Below are 24,760 nucleotides of genomic sequence, written 5' to 3' on the forward strand. Positions count from 1 at the left end.
TAGATAAGCAACAAGGACCTACTGCATAGCACAGGGAACTATATTACTATCTTGTAGTAACCTATACAAGAAGGAGAAGGCAGTGGCACCCCACTCCAGTACTCTTGCCTGGAAAATCCCATGGACAGAGGAGCCTGGTAGGCTGCAGTCCATGGGGTCGCAAAGAGTCAAACGCAACTGAGCGACTTCACTTTCACTTTTCACTGTCCTGCATTGGAGAAGGAAATGGCAACCCACTCCGGTGTTCTTGCCTTCAGAATCCCAGGGACAGCGGAGCCTGGTGGGCTGCCGTCTATGGGGTTGCACAGAGTCGGACACGACTGAAGCAACTTAGCAGTAGCAGCAGTAACCTATAATGGAAAGAATCTGAAAAAGAATATGTATATGTTGGAGATACAGCAAGGTGACATATATGTATACTAATGAATCACCTTGCTGTATACCTGAGACTAACACAGTGTTGTCAGTGAATAGCACCCCCCTTAGCTGTGGCATCATTGCCGGTCCTTGCTGAGTCTTTATCAGGATCGCAGGAGAAGGCTGGTTTCCCAGTGTCAGCGCTCGGTACTGCACTGCAGGCGAGATTCCTGCCTCCTTCCCATTCATTCATCTATCTAGCCTTGGCACAGACTCACGGATTCCAGTTTTTTAGTGGTTTGTATTTCAGTACTGTATTTAATTAATTGGGTGCTCACAACGTCCCAGATTTGACCCTTGAGAACCCTTTCAAGCTGGCTGCTACATCTTTGTGATCTGCCCTCTTCCTTTTTTTTTTTTTTTTTTTAACAGTTGTGACACTTTGTGTCATAATAAGGTATTCCAGGTTCATTTTCCACCAACTCTGCCCTTCCTCAGGGTTAATTTCTCTGGAAAGCCCTGTTCCCTTTCAGTGTCAATGACTGAATGGTTTTCAGCAGGCCGAGATCTGGGCACCAGATGTGCTTCTGACTACATGGGGTGTTCTGCTATTTGAACCCTTCAGTGAACAGAGCTAGGAAATACATGCAGGTATATATACAAAATGCATGTTACCAACATCTCCAATTCCAGTCAGTCCCAGGAGTGTTTTTTCTTGAGTTGCCCCACTCGTTTTGATGTCTCTTCCTTTACAGTGAGAGGCTGGCTTCTAATGACATCAAAACATTTACTATTTGCTCAATCCTATAACACATCTTTATGAAGTTTCAGAATTGTTTGATAAATCAAGAGTTGTTTACAATTCCCTGCCCCTGCCCCCAAATACTTCACCTGTTCCTAAGCTGAAGGTATAGACTGTGTCATAAACTATTTGGGTTTGTCTATCTTTCCTTTCTTTCCCCCTTCAGGATAGATATGGCATTCATTTGAAATATATTTTATATTTTAGTCTCGCTCTCTCTTTTTTTTTAGTTAAAGGTTTGCCCTTCCCATTTTTATTGATTTAATTTATTTCTCTCTTTTAAAAATATAGTTTGGAACATTAACCAACTCAAAACTATGCAAAAGCATTTGTTCAAGGAAATATCCTTCTTCCCACATACCTTCCATCCTGTTCCCCTCCCTCTTGTACATAACGAACTTATTGTTTTCTGGAATATCCTTCCTGGGTTTCTTTGTGTAAAAAGAAGCAGAGGTGTGCATGCTTTATTGTTTTCCCTTCTTTCTCACACTCAGAGTACAGTCCACCATATATGCTCTTTGGCCCTTGGCTGTCTCCGCGTAGCCCTGCCTCCGGAAATCGCTCTGTATCAGTTCACAGTGGCCTTCCTCATTCCTTTCCCAGCTGTGCCATGTGTACCATGGTCTATTCAACCAGTCTTTATGCTCGGACATTTAGGTAGTTTCCAGTATTTTGCAATTACCAATAATGCTGTGGTGAATGCCCTTGTGCCTGTGCATTTTCATATCGTTGGAGGTGTGTCTTCCAAATAAATTCCTGCAAGTGGGATTGCTCAACTGAAGGATATAGAAGTGATTTAAAGTTTTCTTTGAAAATGTATTTAAGTAAAAAAAAAAAAGTGTGAGAGTTCGAATCAAATGATTAACAAGTAGTTCAGGCAACGGAGACACGGCAGAAATGGTAAAAGCAGGCCCATGACTGAAGTTTGAGCAGAGCTGGACTAGGGCTTCCCCGGGGGCTCAAGTGGTAAAGAATCTGCCTGCCAGTACAGGAGACGTAGGAGACTTGGGCTTGATCCCTAGGCTGGAAAGATCCCCTGGAGGAAGAAATGGCAACTCACTCCAGTATTTTTGCCTAGGAAATCCCATGGACCGAGGAGCCCGGCGGACTGCAGTCCATGGGGTCACAAAGAGTCAGACACAACCGAGCATGCATGCACAGCGCACAGAGGACTAGGTAGAGCTTCAGTCCCTTTAACCTCTAAAACAGAAACCTGGTGGGCTAAGTGGGGGCTCCTGGTACGATAACTGAGGTTCAGATGGAGCTCCCTGGGAATTCATCATCAGCGTGTGGAATCAGAGAAAACCTGTCCACGTGAGCCCCCTGGTCTGCTTGCCCTGGTGGCGGCAGCATGGTGCACGTACCCTGGGAGGGGAGTGAGGCCACACCAAGGCAGGCATGATGTCAGCAGGGAGCTGTATAGAACCATGCCAGACATCCTGATGGGGCATAAAGAGGGGTGCCCTTTGAGCTTCCATCACCAAGGCCAGATCCTCATCAGCATCCACTTTTGAAGATGGCTGTAGGGTCCATTTTGGAACAGTGAGACTCTGGTGAGAACCTGTCCTCTAAAACCTGTTAGCCACTCCTCTCAGGCCCACCTGGCACTTTGCATTCAGTTTCCAGGAGCTGGCAGACCTGGGTAGGGATCACCGGTTTCAAGAGTTTAAAGGACAAGGGAAGACCTGCTTGGCATTGGAAGAACTGTTGTATATTTTACCTAGAAAACTACGGGAAGCAGCTCATCCTACACTTACGCCTGTTGGAGGAGTTGTTTGTCGGGGGGGCGGCGTGGGCGGTATGGGGGTGCAGCTGTGAGAACCGGGGTGACACAGCCAAGGTTTGGAAGCCTCGTCGTGTGTGGAGAGGCCCTTACGGGCCTGATTCTGCACCAGGAGTGACCTGGGAAGTAGGAGGGGGGCAGACTTGGCTTCTAGTGCAGATTTTCTAGCTGTGTGAAGAGTTACTATCAAACTTCCCTGGCAGTCCAATGGTTAAGATGCTGCACGTCCACTGAAGGGAGCATGAGTTCGATCCCTGGTCAGGGAAGTTCCGCATACTGCATGGTGCAGCCAAAAAAAAAAAAAAAGTCATTCTACTTCTGGGTTTCTGTTTCCTCATATTCAGTCTCTAGGACCAAACTAGTGGTTTTCAGGCCATTTTGTGGGAAGCTGCAGAATTCCTGAAAGGAGCTTCAGGGGCCTCTGTGGAGGACATGAGGGGACCTGTGGTCAGAGATATTTGGGCACCCGCCCAGCCTGCCCCTGGAACAGCTCTGTGCTCATCTCTTAGCCTTGGGAAATTGTTCAGAATCAGTGTGCACTTGCTAACACAGTTTGGTGAGCGCTAGGCTGACTTATCTTCAGCCTCACCTCTGCTCCAGAACTCTCAGGGTGTCCAGGGAGATTAAAAAGCCACAAAGGAACAACTACATCACAGTAGATGGAGGCACTAGGACTTAGCCCTGTAACCCTGGGGAGTTCTCGGAGCTGAGTTCCTGCTGTGTCAGCCCAGCAGACCAGGAGGAACGGTGGGAAGCAGGTCAAAGGGTCACAGGGCAGACGTCAGAGGCTGGCACCATTGTCTCACTTGGTAGTCTTCAGATGACATGTCTCAACAGTAAACACATATGTAATTCAACATGCATCTCCCCAATATATATATATACGTTTATTATGGACTATACGTATTTGTATTAATGTGCAAATGTTATGTACATCATAACATGAAAAAAATAGATTTTTTAAAAGATAATAGTTAAAAATAAGGAGGTTTTGCCTATCAAATCATCTTGCATACCCACTGGGATATCTGCACCCCACTTGGGAGGAGATGAGAGTTGTTGGGAGGCCCTGAAGGAGGCTAGTGGAGGGAGTATGGGAGGAAGGAAGCAAATGGTGCTTCTCAGATGGCAGCGCCTCCTGCCCTCTGCCGTGGCTGTGGGCTGCATGCACTGTGGTTTACTCAGTAGCTCTTGGTGAATTGACTCAGTGGTTTTGTCTTAAATTTAGCTTCATCCTAAGCAGTAGCATCCACAAAACAGACTTTCTGTGCAGTTAGGATTTTCTTCTAATGCGTGTTAAACACAGACTGTGCAAACACATGGCACTTAAAACTGGCGTGTCAACCCCGACCTGTGTGATGGGGCTGACCCCGTGGGGGACTCTGACCTGTGTTGTCTAACTTCAGACCACGCTGGGAGGGAGGGGCCTGGTGAGAGCAAGCCCCTTCCCCCAGGTCCAGGCCCATGGTTGGCGTGAGGGGGAGTGCAGTCTTCCCAGCCAGAGGACAGTCGCAAGCACAGTCACCTTAACAGTCCCAGAAGGGAGGCCAGGATGCAGCCCACCCCCATCAGGACACTGCACACACATGGATCGCAGGTTGGAGGTGCTCTACACATCATAGCTGCTGAGCGTCATTGCCAGCCCTGCTTGGCCCTAGGCAGACCCGTCAGACATGATCCACTCCAGGGTTTTGTATTGAGCATTTGCCTTATGCCAGGCCCTGGACTAGACACTGCAGTTCTGGTGGAGGACAAGACAGATACGGCAGCTGCTCTCATGGAGCCCACATCCTAGGGTGGGGAAGGCGGACAGGAAACAAGCAAACCAGTAGAGAATGTAAAATCCAGGCGCAGGTTTCTCCCGAAATCTGAAAGTAGAGACTTTTAGTGAGAGAAGATGGTGTAAAGCCAGGATGCAGTTCCCTTAGCACACACCTTGCTAACAGATGCCCAGAGTAGATGGACCCCAGGCACCAGCACAGCTCACAGCTACGGCAGCTCAACACTGAGGTGCTAGCAACCTCTGATTCCCAGGAAGGAGTGTGGCGGGGCCGCGTCCACACTCAGGGTGCACGCTGCCTCTGTAATGACTGCTGCAACACCAACGCTAAATGCTATTTCTGTTTTTCTCCTATTTTTGTAAAAGGGAAAGTCCTTTTCAGGTTTCTTTTGGTTAGAAAAAACAGGTACTAATACAGGTCTTTCCATAAAAGCCAAGTGGCCTAAAAGCAAAACTTTAAAAAGTGAGGATACCTGTAGTTATAAATACCATAAAGTAAAATCAAGAAGAGTGGGGAGGGGACATCTCTATGGAAGAATTCCAAGTAATTTATGTAGCTGCCCTCCCTTAAGGAGACAGAACATAGCTCTGTAATCCTCAAGTGTGAGCTGCGCTTAATGACTTGCTTCTGAAGGGTATGGGATGCAAGGAGGAGGAAAAGTCCCTCTCCAGTGGAGGACCCTGACCAGCTTTCCCTTGTCCAAGTGATGCAGATGAACATCCCACATCATAAGTCATGTTGCTAGGCTGTGCCCTTGATAGGATATGATGAGACAGCACTTCCTCTCTGTGGTCTTCCTCCCAGAAACCCATAAGCCCAGTCTAATAATAGGAAGAATGTCGCTGAAACCCAGATTGAGGGGCGTCCTAAAAATGCCCGACCAGACTCCTCAATCCATAAGGTCATCCGGAGGAAGGGAGGTCTGAGGAACTGTTTCAGCCAAGAGGAGCCTAAGATGTGACAGCTGGATATAACATGGTTATCCAGGCGGGGGTCCTGGAACTTAAAAAGGATATTGGGGAGAAACGAGGGAAATGTGAAAGACGTATGGAGTTGAATTCATAGTAACTTGGAGAGGTAGAGGGAAAACCGATGGGGAGGGTGTCTGAGAAGACATCCCTGAGACGGCGACGTTCAAGTTGAGTCTCAAGTGACGTGATTGAGTGGTGCCTGGGGAGGGAAGACTGGGGTGAGAATGTTCCAGGCAGAGTAAGCAGCCGTGTAAAGACCCCGGGGCAGGAGCAAAGCCATGCGGGTCCAAGGCGAGTGACAGGAAGCGCAGGACAGCTGGTGGGGCAGAGAGGGCCCGGGGGTGCAGTCAGCGGTGGTCAAGGGCCGGGCCGTGCGTGGCCTTGATACCGTGGACGGCATTTGGATTTTGTTCTGAGCACGATGGGAAGGCTGAAGGGGACCTGGGTTAATTTCTGCTTAAAATCACTTGGTTCTGTGTGGACAACAAATTGGGGTTGGGGGTGGGGGCAGTGGGCTCAAGATAAGCAGTGGGAGGCTCTTGCTTGGGTCAGGGGAGACGACGGCAGAGCCCGGGTGCTTGCCTGTCCTTCATGAGGGGACACACAGGTTCGTCATCCTTTCCCCTCACCGTATTTCCTGAAGATGGGGGGCAGCCCTTGAGCTCTGGTTCTAAGAACTAAGTGTTTGATGGTCCACACGCACTTGTTGAGGAACTCTATTATAACAGGGACAGCTCACGGCACAGCCACCATCCACCTCGAACTCGGGACACTTTCCTTCGTTGGTTCAGACCTTTTTCTGAAAATGAAAATGTACACGGTGCTCAAGTCGGGTGCTATGAAAGTTGCCCCTATTTAATTGGGAAAAATAAAGCGAGGTCCCTCCCCTCTCTGCTCTCTGGAAGCTGTAAGTGGGAAAATAAAACAAAGGCTTTGGGCATGGCAGAGCCCAAGCTACAGTGTAAACAGGTTTGGAATATCTTTAGTGGATTCGGTTATGTTTTATTAACCGCATGTCATTTCTTCCACGCTCCTCAATTCCTCTGGGAAGGAAGTGTGGTATCAATAAAGGAGAATAGATAACTGTGGAAGTAAATCATGGTAATCTGGGCTTTCCTGTCAAGATGAGACGCCGTTTCTTGACATTGCCAAGCTGAAAGGAGAGGGGGGTGCGGGCCCCGTCTTATTGCTCCCCGGCGTGGGTGTTGCAGGGGCTGCTGTCGCCACCGTCGAGTGTTTGCTGGGTGTTTGCAGAGCGGTCTGCTGGTCTCCATCTGGAGCACAAGCGTGTCTGTGAAACTCGATCCGGGGCCGCGCGGGCTCATCCCGGTGTCTGTCTGCTTCCAGAGATAGAGATGGTGATCATGGAGCGCAGCAAGCTCCCGGAGCTGGCCGCCAGCACCTCCGTGCAGGAGCAGAACACCACAGACGAGGAGAAGAGCGCCGCCACTGGCCTGGACAGCGTCCAGTGGAGCAGGTACTACCGGCCGGGTGGAGGGCTGCCCCCGAGCCAGCCTTCAGCTGCTGCTCGGTGTCTGGGATGAGGTGGTGAGGGAAGTGCCCTGGCCGGGTGCCCACAGAGGGTAAGCCAGGCCTCGTCCCGCCACCCTGGTAGCCTCTTCTGCTTCCCAGCCAAGCCATCCTGCTGCTCCCCACCCTGGCCTGCAGAGGTGCCGCTCCTCTTGAGAGACCACGGGGACAGAGCTGGCCCTCAAGGCCATGGTACTCACCCTTTAGGATGAATGACTGAGGCACGACACCACCATTCTAGGCACTTCAGTGCTGGTCCTAACAGGGTGTGGCCTTCGGGCCACTCCTGGCTGCGCCCTGCTGCCCCCAGGAAGGATGCCCTTGGGGGCTGCCCCCAGGAAGGATCCCCTTGGGGGCAGCATTTGGATTTTATGATCTCATTCACTCACTGCCGCCATGCTCACCACTATCTGTAGGGCTTGCCCTGGTGACTCAGCGGAACTGTCTAATGCTGCTGTCCACCTTCGACTTCTTGCCTGATGGCTCATTTCTATGGCTGCCCAAACTATTACACTATGCAACCTTCCAGACGCCAGCTTTCCTGCAGCCTGGCTGGAGCACCACCCCTTCCAGAAGGAATCGGGTGGAGGTCTGCTGCCAGAGTTGCAGCGAACTGTTAGAGGGCTTCTCCATCTCAGTGTTATTTCCTTTTTTTTTTTTTTTTCTTTTTTTTTGTTTATTTTTTAATTTTTATTTATTTATTTATTTTTTAAATTTTATTTTATTTTTAAACTTTACAATATTGTATTAGTTTTGCCAAATATCGAAATGAATCCGCCACAGGTATATCCGCATCAGTGTTATTTCCTTATCAAATGCCTGCAGTAATCTCCAAATCATGTGTCAGTGGTAGTGAATGCACAGCAATGTGGTTTCTCTGTCAGCCTGCAAGGCATTCACTCCCTAAACTCTCATGGTGGATGAAATACAAACACACACACTCATCCTATTTATTAATCCAACTTAAAGTGAAGTCTTGAAGCACACCAGTCTTTTCCTGCAGGTCTTGTTTATCTCTTTGCTTGACATGTGTTTCACTTATCTAACAGAAAAGATTAATTTTTTTATCAGATGCACAGGGGAGCCATTTTTAGTTTTGATTAAATAAAAATCTTTGCAGCACAGTGTGGGTTATCAGTTGTACTGCCAAAGAAAGAAAGTGAAAGAAAGAGAAGTCGCTCAGTCGTGTCCGACTCCTTGCGACCCCATGGGCTGTAGCCTACCAGGCTCCTCTGTCCATGGGATTTTCCAGGCAATAATCCTGGAGTGGATTGCTATTTCCTCTCCAGGGGATCTTCCCAACCCAGGGATCGAACCCAGGTCTCCCGCATTGTAGACAGACGCTTTACTGTCTGAGCCACCAGGGAAGTCTGGTGTACTGCCAAGGACCTTTCTAATTTTGTTTTGTGGCCAAAAAAAAAGTAACACTGGGAGCTCTGAAAATTAAGGGAATCATTCTAAACACAGAAAGGGAGGGGAAGACAACCTTTAGGTGCTTGGCTCAGCTTTAATTAGAATACAAATCATTAAAAAACTGAAAATAGCTTGTCATGAGGGATGTGCACCTGCTTACCACATCATTGCATGCTCAGTTGCTCAGTAGTGTCTGACTCTTTGCGAGCCGGTAGACTGTATCTGACTCTTTGTGAACTGGTGGACTGTAGCCTGCCAAGCTCCTCTGTTCATGGGATTTCCCAGGCAAGAATAATGGAGTGGGTTGCCATTCCCTTCTCCAGGGGATCTCCCCGACTGAGGGATTGAACCTGCATCTCCTGCATTGGCAGGCAGATTCTTTACCACTGAGCCGCCAGGGAAGCCCATTCAGTTTCTTAGGATCTAATAAATGGAAACAGCATGTATTTTGCATAGTGGGATAATACTGTAGCTTTCCTAAAGGAGGAAAAACACTCGTGTACTGTCAAAAAGTCAACAGACCAAAATGTTATATTTGAGTATTGGAGTTGAGACTTCTTTTTTTCCCCTGAATCTTAGTGAAGGGAGGGGTTTTCTTCAAGTTGATTGAGATTGTTTTTTAACTTATGGTGACTTTGGCATCTTCTGCCACGTTGTTCGTAGTGGAAGCTGATCCTGTGTCCTGAGCTGAGCCACATGCAGACCTGCAGCCCTGAGAAACTTTGAGCAAGAGCTGTGCTCAGCTCTGAGACTGGGCGCCAAAAAGAGACTGGCCCCGGTGGAGAGCTGCCATGGGCTTTGCAAAGGTGTTGTGTTGTTGGTTGTCAGGGACACCCCTCAGTCCCCCACCCTCTCACCTCCTGGCACTGAACCGGGAGGAGCGCATGGAGGATGAGGGAGGGGACAGTTCTCCTTGACATGAACTGGACCTTGACATTGGTCCACTTTCCATAGAAACAACATAGAGCAAAGTGGAACTGTCCTCATATTCCCCACACATGGTGGGCTATCTCTGCATTCATGGTGAAATACAGAACTAAGAAACCGGAAACCACTCAGAACCTTCTGTCTTAAAAAAAAAAAAAAGAAACTTAAAATTTAAAAAGTTAATAGACATTTAGAAAATGTAAAAAACCTTGAAAAGTATAAAGGAGGAAAAAAAGGTCTTCATAATTGAAAAGCAGCTGTTACTAGCATTTTGGTGATTTCTTGCCAGTTTTCAATGCCAGTATAGTGGAAATTCTGCCCTGTTTCCCCCCAGTAGCTTATACGATACTATGTCTATTATTTTTTTTTTTGGTTTTCTCTAATATCAAACCCCAAGTATCTTTTTCACTCTACTGTACTCTTAGTAAACACAATTCTAATGGCTTCATAATACTTTGTCTCATAACAGATGGTTCATTCACGCAGCCTTCCCTCTGCTACTGGGCATTTGGTTATTTGTATTATTCCCAAATGAAAATACAGTCCAAATTCCAAGCAGCTGGTTTGCAAAAAAACAAAGTGTTTTTTAATACTTTATCCTGCTCTTAAGTTTGGAAGTGTTATTGCTGGTGGCTGAGAGAAAAACAGATCCACACATGGCAGAACTATTCACACATCAGAATGGTGATGGCTGATCTGGGGCGGGGGAGGGTCTGGGGCTCCAGAGAAATAGAACTTGAAAGTAAATGTTCCTTAAAAGTTTCTTCTTTTAATTTCTGTGTATTACATGTTTATTTGAAATGTTATGACAAGTGCATTTCACTGCTTTTCTGAATTTTTCAATATATTTTGAATCAGTGATATCTTTGTGGAGTTCAGAAGTCAAAAAAGTATAAAAAGTTATGCAGCGAATAGGTCTCTGTGTTTCTCTGCTGCACCTTCGCGCTCCCCCTAGTTAGCAGTGCTGACCGTGGCTTATGTCCTTCGAGGGGTTAAGTGTGCCCTTTGTCACTCATTGAGCCTCTCTGCTGTCTTGGCTTCAAGCTGGCATCCGGGGGCAGCCACAGACAGTCACGGGGTCAGAGCCTTCTGCCAACGGACCAAATCTGTGCACATTCTATTATCCTCTTGTTGAAGTCTTTCCAGGCCAGGCCCTTCAGCCAGAAGGGCAGCATTCAGGCTGTATCGTTTATGTATTTGTAGCTGTTCAATAGATCTCACCCACAAAGCATCAGAGGCAATGCTTCCTATCGATCCCTTCTAACCAGGGAAGGTTGGCCCAAGAAACTGCCGGGTCAGGACCTGCCAAAGCAAGATCATGGAGAAGTGCCTGTGGAATCCTCAAAAGAGAAGTGCAGCAGCAGCTCGCGTGTCTGAGCATTTTTCACCTGAACCTGGGCCTGTGTTAATGCCACTCTGTTGTCATTTCACTTGAACCCTCACTGTAAACCCTGGAGGGGTTCCTTCCCCATCTCACAGATGGGGGATTGTAATTTACCCAAGGGTTTGCAGCTAAGAAGAGGCAGAGTCAGCATTTGAACCTCAGCAGTCTGGCTCAAGGGTTCACAGTCTAAAATGATCTAGATTTATTGGTACCTTGTCTGCTATTGTGAGTCTATCATGTTGCCCTGTTTCCCTCATTTTCTTGTCGCTCTTTGAAGTACTGCTGTGGTGTGTCCGTGCTCTGTCTGCCCACTGGCTTGGGAGTGCCATAAGACCACACTTATCCCCAGTGTCGGGGACAGCGGGTGGACCATTGTTGAGTAATTGGTCGGTTAGCTGTTCCTTAGTCAGTTTCCCCAAACATGACAGCTTCCTGGGGCAGAGCCTGCCTGTCGATCATCTCTGTGTCCTCCGTACCTGGGGCTGAACTGGGCACATGGTGGCTGTGCTCTATGCTGCTGGTGCGTGCGTGCTCAGTTGTGTCCAACTCTTTACGACACCAGGGACTGTAGCCGGCAGGGTCCCCTGTTCATGGGATTCTCCAACCCAGGGGTCGAACTTGTGTCTCCTGTGTTGGCAGGTGGGTTCTTTACCACCAAGCCATCTGGGAAGCCCATGCTGCTGGTTGGAGGAGGCAGGGGGTGGGCGCTGTGAAGGGCAAAGGCAGCTGGCATCCTGTGTGCAGGCGAGGCTCACGCTGGCCCCTCTCTTCCAGACCCTTCCTGGATATGGTGTACCACGCCCTGGATAGCCCGGACGACGACTACCATGCGCTCTTCGTGCTCTGCCTGCTGTACGCGATGTCTCACAACAAAGGTGAGCCACTCAGCTCGTCTGCCTTCAGGGGAAAGGACAGCTGCTTTCCTTGAAGAATTTCCTTTCTGGTTTTGGCAGACTCCCACAGAACCTCCCTACAGCCTCGTTAGTTTCTCAGGTGCTTTTCTGCACACTGAAGCCACAGGACTCGGTTACTCAGGCAACACGGGGGCGGGTGGTGGGTGGTGGAGAGGGAGATTCAAGCGTTGACCGTCCAGCGCAGCATGACTGTGTTCACACTGTGGTTTGCTCTAGACCCCTCGGTCTACAACTGACTTAAGCTTCTGACCTCTTTCCTAACAACAGAACAAGAATCAGTCAAACTGCAATCTTGGTTTTGCTATTTATAATAGTCAGTGCACCATTCTGGGTTCAGAGCTAAAATAGATTCTGAGTGGATTGTGTGGAAGTGTAGGTTTCCTTTCTGAAGAAAGGTGTGGTTCTCTGGCTTCCCCTGTTGAGGCTGAGCGGTCAGGATCAGCCTCTCGCAGAGCTGAGGGTTTTGATTAGGATCCATTCGTTCACTTCCTCTCTGAGAACAGCTGCTGGTTGTGCACCACCTGGCTTGGCACGAGTGAGTTCTGAACCCACCACATCAGAAGCTCTTTGAAGGAGAAACCAGGAGTATTCCTTCTGGCCCCTGCCAAGCACTGGGCTCGGCATAGCTGAGACCTTGCATCAAGGTCTAATGTTTTAGTAGGTTTTTCAAAAGCTTGTTGGGAGGTAGTTAAAGGTGGGTTTTACTGCGATGGTCTATGGTGGGAGTCATTTAGAAAGCACTTAACAGAGTATGTATTTATTCTGAAATAATTGATGATGATAAGTTGTATGCGTGCTTACTGCGTGGCTTCAGTTGTGTCCGACTCTTTGCAACCCCATGGACTGTAGCCTGCCAGGCTCCTCTGTCCATGGGATTATCCCAGCAAGAATACTGGAGTGGGTTGCCATTTCCTACTCCAGGGGATCTTCCCAACCCAGGGATCGAACCCGTGTCTCCTATGGCTCCTGTATTAGCAGGCAGATCCTTTACCACTGAGCCACCTGGGAAGCCCTTGATAAGTAAGTTGATTAGTGGCAAAAGAAGATACAGTGAAAAATGCCCCCTTTCCCACATTTGTCCTCCACCTCTTCTTCAAAGGCCATTTGTGTTAACAGTTTCTTGTGTCTTTTTAAAGATACTTGTGCAAGCCCAAGTACCAAGTATATATGATTTTATTTCGATGGGTTGCCTACCCTCAACATGAATGGAGGTTCATTCCTTATTATGGTCTGTTCTGTACCTAGAACTGCCTCATGCTTTTTAATCCTACGTCTGTGCCATCGTTTGTTCTGCCGTCCCTTATCGAATGACACTGAGGCCGTTGCCAGGCTTTTCCTACTCAGATGGAGCCAGCCGTGGTGGCTCTTGTCCTGTATCAGTCACTGTGCTCATGTGCGACTGCTTACATCTAGTCTGAAGTGTCAGTCGCTCAGTCGTGTCCTACTCTTTGCGACCCCATAGACTTTAGCCCACCAGTCTCCTCTGCCCATGGAATTCTCCAGACAAGAATACTGGAATGGGTAGCCATTCCCTTCTCCAGAGGGTCTTCCTGACCCAGGAATCGAACCCAGGTCTCCTGCATTGCAGGCAGACTCTTTACCATCTGAGCCATCAGGGAAGCCCAAAAGAAGCGTGGCAGGCTCCCTCTGGTGTCTCCCTCCACAGTCCCGTTGATTCCCTTGGCTTCTTCGATCCCTTCCAGCTCTGGCTCAGTCGCTGGCACACGGGAGCCCTCAGTTCCTGGGAATAAACAGAGCTCCAAGCCTGACCCATGGAGTCCGTCCCACCTGTGGATCGCCTGCCATCTGTGCCCACTTCCCCCCAGCTTTGCACTCCAACCTCCTGCCCCTCACATGCTGGAGGCTTTGACCTGGGTGATTGAGCACCACCTTGAAATGTCTGTTTATGCCACACTCGTCACCCATAAATATACCCTAACCTCATCACACTTCCTGCCATTTCTGGTTCAGTTGAATTTGCCAGCCAAGGTTGAAACTGCCATGACCTTTAGCTCTTTTCCTGCTTTGATCCCAGCATTTAGTCATCAAGTGTTGTCATCTCTCCCTCTTTGGCCTGTCTGATCAGCAGAATGTAACTGAGCACAGTTCAATGGCTGGATCTAGGCTTGGTGCCGGTGGGAAGGACCAAGGGCAGGAGAGCAGGCGAGATCCTGAGTCTGCCTCTCCAGTAGCTTTAGCACAGCCTTCCGGAGGAGTCAACACACGGCCACTTCATAATCCATCCTCCACAACACTGCCGGGCAGGTCCTTGTAAGACTGTGCTGTCCGTGTCCTTCCCCTGTTAAAAACCTTTGGGGCATTTTTCTCTCCCTTCAACTCCAACCTCCAGTAACCTGCCATTCTGAGTACCTGGATTGCACCCACCATCCTAACTTGATCTGATTCCCCTGACTTCCCACTGCGGACGCTTGGCCCTGGCCCAGGATTCAGACTCTAAGCAGCAATTAACTCTTTCACAGAGATAAACTTGTAGTGACTGTCATGGTACTCTTCAATATTCTTTTGGTTATAAGCCCCTCAAACCACCTCACATTAACAAAAAGAATCTTATGGGAAGGTCCCTGGGACAGCTCATGAGATCCAAGAAGCTGCTGAAAAGCCAAGGAAAGGGCAGGAACCAACCAACTCTGGGGACTTAAGGTAGATGGTGGTTTGGGTCCAGCAGATCTCAGGCAGGGAGTCTGTCTCCATTCCAGTTTCAGATTGGTGGGCAAGAGATCTGATTGTTGCAGGTTGGTGATGGGTCTAACTCTGGAGCAGTCAGTTGTGCCTGAGGGTGGGGTGGGTGGGGTCGGGGTCACACAGCGCCGAGCCGGCCCCAGGGTGTTTCAGCTCTGTGTCTGGGACTGTTCCCGGAGAAGGGAACTTCTCTGGAAGCTTGGCAGCCACCCCATCAGTGCCAACTCACCTACCTGTTCTTGGCTAGGCTTCTACCTTCTTGTATCCGTCTGTGTCTTTTCCTGCTGTTTTCTCTGCCCTGACATCACCACCTATTGAAATTATGTTTATCCTGGAAGTTTTCTCTGAGCCCTTCAGGTGATACTCACTGTGGGTTAGTGTCCTCTAGTATGGCAGGCACGTTTTACACTTTGCTGGATGTGATTTGCTAAAACTTGGTGAAGAAGTTTTGCAGCTATGTTTCTGAGTGTTACTGGCCTGTGGTCTCCCTGTAATTCTCTTGTTTTGTTTGCTTATGTTCACCTTATGGAATGAATGGGGAAATAGTCCCTCCTCCTGAATTTCCTGGACCAGTTTTTGTAGAGCTGGTCTATTTCTTCCTTTACTATTTGATGAAATTCACCAGTGAAGCCATCTGGGCTTGGAGTTTTCTTTGAGAAAAGGTTTTAAAGTACTCAATTTCCTTAGTAGATATAGAGCTATTAGAGCTTATTTATTTCTTCTACACAAGTTTTGGTAGCTTGTATCTTTCCAGGAATTTGTCATTTCATCTAAACTATTGAATTTACTGGCACAGATTTTTTCTTTTACTATGTTCCTTTATTATTCTCTTAATGTCTGTTGGATCTGTAGTGATCCCCCTTTCAATTCATGGTATTAATTGTTTAGGTCTTCATTTTTTTTTTTTTTCCTATCAATTTGGCTAGAAATTTATCAATTTTATATTAATTTTATTGGTACTCTCAAAGAACTTTCTTTTGGTTTCACTGACTTCTCTATGGTTTTTCTGTTTTATATTTTGTTAATTTTTGTTTTTTATTTTTCACCTTCAGCTGCTTACTTCAAATTTACTGTTTTTGTAGTTTCTTATGATGGAAATTTAGATCATTGATTACAAGATACAAATCATTACAAGATGAGCAACCAAAAAGTTTGCTCACGTTATTCCTCTTTAGTCATATCCTCCCCATATCAGTCATTGATTTTTAAACCATACTTTTTTGATAAAATGAAAGTTTAATGCTGTATATGTCTCTCTAAGCACTGCTTTAGCTTCCTGCAATAAGTTTTGATATATGCAGTTTAATTTTTATTCAGTTTAAAATATTTTACAATTTCTCTTCCAATTTCTTTTTTGTCTAAATTCTACCATCTGTGCAATTTCTCATCATGTTTCTGTTATTTTCTTTGGTTTGATTTTTAGGTTATATTTTCTTTTTTTTCCTTTTCATGCTTGGTATTTTTTGATTGGTTGACAGTTGGTATGAATTTTATGTTGTTGGGTACTGAATTCTTTCTCCCTTTCAGTATTTTTGGGCTTTGTCCTGGGACATGGTGAGTTACTTGGAATCCATGAGATCTTTCTTGAGGCTTGCTTTTAAGCCTTGGTAGTGCTAGTCCAGAACAGCCTTTAGTCTCAGGCTCATTTGGCCCCATATGGAGGCTGTCCGCTTCCGAGAACTCTGCTTGATAAGCTACGATTAGGTGGCTCATCCTTGCAGGCTGGTGGGAATGTGAGTTCTTCTCAGCCCTGGGTGAGCTCCAGGGGTTGTTCCACCCTCCTTCTCCCAGTAGGCCTTTGCCTTTGCTCACCTGCATGCCGCGGGGCAGAACTGAGCCGAAGCCTTGGAAGGAAGCCCCTGCAGGTCCCTGCGCCTCTCCCTTCTCTTCTCCTCTCTCCCATCAGTTCTGGTCACTTGCCTCTCTGAACTGCAGACTCTGCCTTCTCACCTCAGAGCGACCACGGGCTTCGTCCGGCTTCTGTGAGTCTGTGCTGAGGCCTGGAAGCTTTCCACCCGGTGACCTGGCGCAACCCCGGCCCACTGCCTTTGTCTCTTCCCTCTCGGTTCCCCTCCTGTGTTGCACACTGTCTCGTCCTGTGTGTCGTAACCACTGTCTTATATAGTTTGCCAGCTCTTCTAGTTGCTTGAGTGAGGTGGGTACATCCAATCCCTCTTGTCCGGAAGCTGTAACATTTAAACAAGAAAGTTTTATTGAGGTATAATTGATAAACAGTGAACTGCACATTTTTAAAGTGTGCAGTTTGATGAGCTTTGACACACGTGTTCACCCATGAAACCATCATTGCAGTCAAGTCAGTGTACATACCCATCACTCCAAACGTTCTCTCTGCCCTTTGTCACCCCTCTCCCTAGGCAGCTCTGAGTTGCTCTCTGTCATTATAGCTTAGTCTGCACTTTCTAGAATTTTATATAAATAAGATCGTGCAGCGTGTCCTCTTTTTTGGTCTGACTTCTTTCAGTTTGCGTGATTGTTTTGAGATTCGTTCTTGCAGTTGTGTGCCTCAGTGGTCCCTTTCTTCTTACTTTTGAGTCATATTCCCCTGTGTGAATGTACCAGTTTGTTTACCTGTCTGTCTGTTAAAGGACATTTGGTTCATTTCCAGTTTTTGACCATTACAAACAAATCTGCCACGAACATTGCTATATAAGTCTCTGGACACGTATTTGCATTTTTTTCCTTGGGTAAATACTGAGGAGTGAAATGACTGAATGATATGACAGGTGTGTGTGTGTTTGTTTTTCAGAGACTGCCATGCTGTCTTCCAAAGCAGCTGTGTGATCTTACCTCCCACCATCAGTGCACGAGTGTGCCATTGGCCTCATACCCTCACCAGTGGTTGGCATGGCCACCTTTTTATTTTTAGTCATTTTAATGGATACCTGTAGTGGTGTCTTTTTGTGATTTTAATTTCCATTTCCCTAACAACTAATGGGGCTTTGCAGGTGGCGCTAGTGATAAAGAACCCACCTGCCAGTGTAGGAGACCTAAGAGACGCAGGTTCAATCCCTGGGTTGGGAAGATCCCCTGGAGGAGGGCATGTATTCTTGCTTGGAGAGAGAATCCCGTGGACAGAGGAGCCTAGCAGGCTACAGTCCGTGGGGACACAGACACAACCGAAGCGACTTAACACACAAACACACAAGCTTAATGATGTCGAACAGCTTTTTAAGTGCTGAGTCTACCGTCTTCTTTGGTAAAGTATCTTTTCATATCCTTTGCCCATGTTTTAAGGAATTGGCCACATTCTTACTGTTGAGTTTTGAGAGTTCTTTTTATCCTAGATACAAGTCCTTCATCAGGTGTGTGTTGCAAAGATTTCCTCCCAGTCGGTGGCTGGTCTTCTTTTCTTCACAATACCTTTAGAAGAGCAGAACTTAATTTCCATGAAGTTCCCACAGCACTTCTTTGTACTGCTTTTGCTCTGTATGTTTTCTCTCCCATTCTGGAACGACTGGGCCTCTGAAAGCAGAGGCCGTGTCTCTCTTGACAGCCTCCTGCACTACACAGTACTGAGTACTCAGCTCAGCGCCTGGCACCCAGCCAGCGCTCTGCCCGAAGTTTCTGACTGACCACCTCTGAACCGTGTGGCAGCTCCCCCGCACCGCTCTCTTGCTGGCGGCCCGCGCTCAGGGCCTCCGCAGGGAAACTGCTGTTGGGGAGTGGGTGAGGGGTGCCCAGTTCCAGGGGGGGCCGGGGGCACAAGGACAGACTTTTTATAGGGGGGCTGGCTTTGCTGACGGGCTTCCTTCTAGGAGCCCCAACGTGTGCTGTGAAATGGAAAAGCAGAGGCTTACACACCACCCTCCTTCCTTGATGTGGACGGAGAGATGATCCTGGTGAGGAGCCCACCTACCTCTCTTGGCATCTTCCTAAAAGAGTGGGACTCTATATTCGAGGGAATTTAATTCCTCCTTCCATTTCCTGCTAATGCTTTCCTTTTATTTACTCATTCACCCTTCTGACAAGTATTTCTGAAGCCATTCTTAGATGCCAGGCGCTGTGGTTAATATTGAGAACCCAGTGGCGTAGCAAACAGAGATGTTCTTGGAGGCGAGTGTGGCTGCTGTGGAGGGAGCAAGGCAAGGGTGGTGGAGGTGAAGGCAGCGTGGCGGCTGTGATTTGCGAGTGTGGAGAAAGCCAAGGGTGCGGGGTCGCCTGCTGGGGTGGTCTGGGGAGGCTTCTCTGAGGAACAGACATCAGAGCTGAGGCCTGAGAATGGGAAAGAGCCAGCCCCACAAAGCTCTAGGGCAAGAATGCTCTGGGCAAAGGGAATGACAGGTGCAAAGGCCCTGGGGTGGAAAAGATCTTACAGGTTTGAGTAACAGAAAGCAGTTCAAGGTGAGGCTGGCTAGGTGGGCAGGGACCAGATCATGGAGAATCTTAAAGGCTGGGAGAAGGAATTTAGAATTTATTCCAATTGCAGTGAGAAACACCTAGAGGATTTTTTAAGTAGAAGAGTGACATAAACAGATGGAAATTTTGGGGAGAGTACCCTGGCTGCTGGATGGAGAGTGAGTCAGTGGAGGGTGAGGGGTGAGGTGTGTCGGGGAAAGCTGGGAGGCTGGTTAGGAAGCTGTTGCGGTAGTCCAGGCGGGAATAACGTAGATTGAATTATGGCACATTGGCTGTGGAGATGGAGACAACTGGAAGGTTTTAACGATATATTTTGGAGTTAGAGCCAGGACAAGCTCATGGTCTGGATGTGGGGGCTGAGTGAGAGGGACATGAGGGCAGCTTTATGCGGCCATTCACTAAGATGGGGAACTTTGTTTTGGGTGGGAGGGGGCACCACAGGAGGAGTCTGGGTGCTGCCCAGGGCCCTGCCTCCTGCCGCTGTGTGACCAGTGGTAGCAAATCCAGAACCAGCAAGGGTGGGCTCTTGAGCAGGTTTGGAGAGGAATCTGGGGTGTTAGTTCAGCACCCAGAGGCCCAGGTACCTGGGGCACCCCCAGGAGAAACTGCCTCGGTGGGGCCAGGGGACTGTACCTGGTTTCTGCTCCAGCCTGGCCTGGAGGCACATGGCTGCCTTTGGCGGGGGCTGTTTGGTGGCAGCTGGTTTCTGCTCCAGCCTGGCCTGGAGGCACATGGCTGCCTTTGGCGGGGGCTGTTTGGTGGCAGCTGGTTTCTGCTCCAGCCTGGCCTGGAGGCACATGGCTGCCTTTGGTGGGGGCTGTTTGGTGGCAGCTGGTTTCTGCTCCAGCCTGGCCTGGAGGCACATGGCTGCCTTTGGCAGGGGCTGTTTGGTGGCAGTGGGAGGGCTGGGTGTGTGGGTGGGTGATGTTTTGGTTAGGCAGCAGGTTAGCTGCACTTAACCTTCAGCCTCTCTTTTCCAGATCCATGCCCTCTCAGCAGGGCCCCTAATGAAATGGCCTCTTTCCGATAGATTTTTCATCATAGGACAATTTTAACATAAAAGCAATGTTAATAAAAACTAAATGTTAGCTCAGGCCTTCCAGTAAATCATAATAGATTAGATGCTGCACCAAAATGAATATCGCGCAGTGGAAAGGGTTGACCGGTTGGAGGGAGGCGCTCGTTGTGAGTCAGTAGGGCCAGTAATGAACTCTGGTTCCTGTCTGTAATAGCAGATTCAGTCCTCTGTCCTTTGTCAAGTCTGCAGGGCCCTGGCCCCAGGGGTCGGGGGGAGGGGGAGGGGAGTTTTGCAGCTTTGTCTTTTTAAAGGTTCCCCCACTCTGCCCACCACCATTTATCATTGTTTAGAAGAAGGATCTTGGGCTTTCGTTTTGCTGAGAGGTTGCTTGGAACAAGGATGAGAGGTATGAGAAAGGCTGAAAGATAATAGGAGGCTTTCACCCTGCAGAAAACTGGCAAAATATCATTCTGGATCTCGACTGACACATAATCAGAACTGGAAGTACATTGGAAATCAGCCCAACATCTGGTTAGCTTTCGAAATAGTTGGTCTATAGTTTTCCAAAGCTGGCAATGCTTGCATGACTCTAGCCAAAGAGAGAGAGAAAAGAGCTTTTTGACTGTGACTTTTACCTGGCATTATTGTGCAGATTTGTCTGTCCACTTCTTTTTATGTTACTTCGGCCTGGGTCTGTTCCACCCCTGTCCTGAATGGGGGCTTCCAGTGAGGAGAAAGAATCCAGAAGCCAGAACTCAGGGGAAAACTTAGGAGCTGGTCACTGACATCACGGAACCTCGCCCTTCCCTTCTCTTTGGGCTTCTTTGAGTGAGTTAGCTGGGAGTTGGGCCCCGCCTGCCCCTAGCCCCGTGCTTGTTGGGTGGGAGCGATGGCAGGGGAGACTGTTCTGACTCACTGGCGAGCAGGCTCGCTCTGACCCGGCAGGGAGGGAGCGAGGAAGCGCGTGGTCTGCTGGAATCTGGACGTGCGAGCGCGGCTCCCCAGGCCACGTGAAGTGCATCTGGGTTTCTCTGGAATTTGTCTGTCACTCGGCACTTAAGGGCTGAATCAAATAGGACCATATGTTATCTACAGTGTTTATTTCAGTCAGAGGGAAATGACTAGCAAAGGAACTAGAGCCGGTTTGCAACAAAACCTGCTTCTCAGTGACTGGAAACCTGTGTGTGTGTGTAAACCTCTCTGTGTGTGTGTGTGTGTGTGTGTGTGTGTGTGTGTGTGCCTGTCTATCCATTCATCTGTACACACGCTTGTTCCCTTGCATATCTTTGTCATATGATCAAGTTGACCTTGTTCATTCACAGCTGTCAGCCACTGTTTTATTAGGACCCAGAAGAATGTCTTAGAGACCGAGGTGGGAGAAAGAGAGAGGTGGGGAGGGAATAAGGCGCCTGGCCCAGCAGGAACTTTGGGGGAAGATCAGAGATGCCCAGAGGGGCTGTGTACAAAGCTTTGTCACGTGTTGTGTGATGTGAGCCTGCTCTCTGCTTCATCTTGACTGATGGTAAAATCTACCACACAGAATGACTTGCCACATGGAGTCTGTTTGGGGGAAAGGGCCGGAAGCAGGAAGATCACCTTGAGTGGGGAGACAGAGACCACTCCAGAGTTGGCTGGAGCACAAACACTTCCTGTCACCAGCTAGCTGCCGCCCGAGGGGTCCTGGCAGCCAAACCTTGCCGGTCCCTCCTGCCAGAGTTGGCCACATCACTTCCGCCCACAGCCCCTGGCCCTGCTCTCCCTGAGCTCTGCCGCACTCCCTGCCCTGCCCCTGGGCCTGGCACGACCTGGTCGTCCCTGGGCTGCTCACCCTTCAGAATCCAGTCCAAGCTGCTCGTCCCCTGCGCTGCCCCCAGACAGCGCAGCATGCCTTCTTTGGGCCTTCTGAAATAGCTCGACGTTAGCTTGGTTAGGTTGTTTTCCGATCTTTTCTTTCCTCTTACAGTACAGCTGATACAGAACTCCATTAAGCCACATTCAAAGTAAAAATTCCTATCAGCATGTGGTGATGCCAAGTCACCATTGAGCATGGGTCCTGACAGTAAGCCTGGGGTGCGCAGTTTCTGTGATCATTTCCATTGAACAAGGAGACTGTGGGTCAAGGAGCTTAACCATCAAAACAGAGGAACCCGGTGTGGCAGGAGCCCAGGGGGAGAGGGAGCCGGGCAGGGAGGAGCACTGCCTTGCAGGCGGGCGGTGGCTGTCATCAGCCCATAGCAGGCCCCTCGCACGCTGGTGCTGCCGGCGGCTCTGCAGGTGGGGGGTGCTGCCCCTACCCCATCTGGATCCTGTCCACCTGGGGAATTATCCTGGTTCTGACTCTTCCTCTAACGTGCTCTCTGACCCTGGGGACACGACTTATCCCTGGGCCTTAATTTCCTCCCTAAAGGAAGAGGGTGCATTGGAATCTGGTCCTCTGAAGCCAGGATGTGTTTCAGTCCCCGGGGTTCCCCGCCTCCCAGAGAGTGGGGCTGAGGAAGGTCAGGATAACCTTGGCAGGTTTCTCTTCCTGTTGAGAGAAGATTTTGCCACAGATTTTCTCATTTTTGACAAATCCTAAGGGAGTCGGGGCAATAATGGGAAAGATAAAAATGGAATGCATCCTGGAAATGCAAGAGCTGGTCCGAGTCCGGGTGTCACTGGCCCTGCCGGCTGCCCCCACGTTCCCCGGGGAACCAGCAGCCGGTTCCGTCTGCCATCTTTGAAGTGGGATGGCAGATGGTGGGGTCACGGAGCTGGGTGATGCCCCGGACAGGCCAAGGAGCCATTTTTTTTTTCCGCAGAACCACTGACTGACAGTTTCCAGAGGGCCAGGAAGGAAAGAGTAGAGAGAGATTCACACGGTGTTGACATCTCTGGAGGAAAATAAAAAAACAACAAACGACAGAAAGATTTAGTCGATGTCCCTCCTGCCGTTTAATAAACCAGAACGTTTCAGAGTTAAGACATTTAGCATTAAGATGGGATACAGAACCAACAAATTCAATTTTCATCGCAATCAAATTTTTTTGATGAAGCCACGTCGGTGCGGTCATAAGAGAGGGAGCTGCCCACCTCCAGCCCTCGGGCCTCCCCTACTCGTGTTATCTCCTTGGCATGACTTAGCCTCCGGTTCTGATCTGGAAGGAATTCAATAAAGCAAGATATATTGTTATGGTTTATTACGTCAACGTGTGAGCGTGGGAGTCACTTAGAATCCAGACGATCAGCTCTTCACTGCTATCCTCCGCTATTTTGTCAAGGTTCTAAATGAAGCGTCATGTGGGACTCAAGGGGCCGTATTTCAAGAGTTCCCAGAAGTGCCACCTTCCCCCCTTTTGTAGAATAACAGGAAAAGACGTGCTTCAGGCACAAACAGTCCTTCCCAGCTCCCTGAGCATGGAGCAAGTGAAAGGTTTGTTTCTGGGAGCTTTTCTGCGGGTGTAGTTTTCTTGCAGAGCCACGCTAGACAAGAGGCTTTGCATCACCTCTTGTCCCTCACTCGGCCTGCCGATGTGGCCCCAGCGAGTCGTCCTGTCACCCCAGCCCCCAGGTCCTGCTTTAGGAAAAGTGGCGCTAAGTTCAGTTAGATTGAGCGTGTCATCTGCTTCCCACCTCCTCTTCCCGTCTTGTCTTTCATCTTTGAAACGCAGTTATTAATAGATTTCACTGGAAGAAAAGTGATCCCTCTGTGCCTTAAACACAGATCCACTCTGTCGGTTTTGTCCTATCTGCGCCTTTCTATGGGCACCTTTCTGCCGCCTGTGTGCTCGCCCCTTGGGGGCCCAGCTCACCAGTTTGGTGTTAAGAACTGGAGGTGCGATCGTTGGGCAGGACTGCAGGTTCCTTTGTGTCTGGTCTGTTCCCCCACCCCCACTGTGGGACGTGTCTCACACAGCAGTGGCCTCGGGGGTTTGCAGACCAGCCCCGAAAAGACAGTGAAGCCCAAGTTGCTCCTCTCCTACCCACTTCCCAACACCCTCCCTCCCAATTGTGCCCAGAAGCACGTCACCGGTCAGGCTAGTGTGACCTCAACAGCTATCACGTACCTGCCCGTCAGCCTTTTTAACAGAGTGGGCCTTAGTCTACAGTGAGCAGCCAGTCCACATTGTTTGGCTGAAACACGAAAGCCTTGTTGCTGTCAGCATTGCAGCCATCCCGGTTTCCCATTTATAAGTAGTGATGGAAACTGTATGCTTTAGGGGCTTCCCTGGTGGTCCAGTGCTTAGGACTCTGCACTTTCACTGCCAGGGGCCCGGGTTCAATCCCTGGTTGGAAAACTAAGGTCCCACAAGCTGCATGGCGGGGCTAAAACAGAAAGAAAGAAAGTGTATGCTTTAATAATACATTTGCTTAAGTTCCAGTTACAGAAAACTCTAAGGTAAGTCATAGCACAGGCAGTACCTGGTCGCGGCAGCAGTCAGGAAGGTGGACGGTGGACAGCCAAGATTGAGGAAGCTAAGTTCGAAGGGACCTTCCAGGACAAGGTAAGGTGGCTGCGCTGACAGCCGGCCCCTTCTCTCTGTTCCAGGCATGGATCCTGAGAAACTCGAGCGAATCCAGCTTCCAGTGCCCACTGCAGCCGAGAAAACCACTTACAACCACCTCCTGGCTGAAAGACTCATCAGAATCATGAACAATGCGGCCCAGCCAGGTGCCCGGGCATGCGGGTGGTTCCCGGGGGTGGGGGAATTGCAGGGACCAAGCCCCACACCAGCCCCAGGAGCCCCGGCCTGCCGGGAATCCAGGCGGAGCTCAGCCGCTCCCCTGCCGCACACACACCTTGGGCCCCCCGGACCCTCCCGT

General features: G+C 49.1%; 1 protein-coding gene across 5 annotated transcripts in view; it reads left to right on the forward strand.

Annotated features, from left to right (window-relative positions):
• The window catches only part of CLEC16A (C-type lectin domain containing 16A), a 234,824-nt gene that overhangs the window by 71,717 nt on the left and 138,347 nt on the right, over positions 1 to 24,760 (forward strand). For all 5 annotated transcript variants that reach the window (XM_059881547.1, XM_059881546.1, XM_005224670.5 and 2 more), the window contains 3 exons: positions 7,042 to 7,171; positions 11,723 to 11,823; positions 24,486 to 24,608. In XM_059881547.1, the coding sequence (XP_059737530.1) occupies positions 7,042 to 7,171; positions 11,723 to 11,823; positions 24,486 to 24,608 (354 nt within the window). The remainder of the gene's footprint in view (positions 1 to 7,041; positions 7,172 to 11,722; positions 11,824 to 24,485; positions 24,609 to 24,760) is intronic.

The sequence above is a fragment of the Bos taurus genome, chromosome 25 (assembly GCF_002263795.3).
Source record: "Bos taurus isolate L1 Dominette 01449 registration number 42190680 breed Hereford chromosome 25, ARS-UCD2.0, whole genome shotgun sequence".
NCBI lineage: Eukaryota > Metazoa > Chordata > Mammalia > Artiodactyla > Bovidae > Bos > Bos taurus.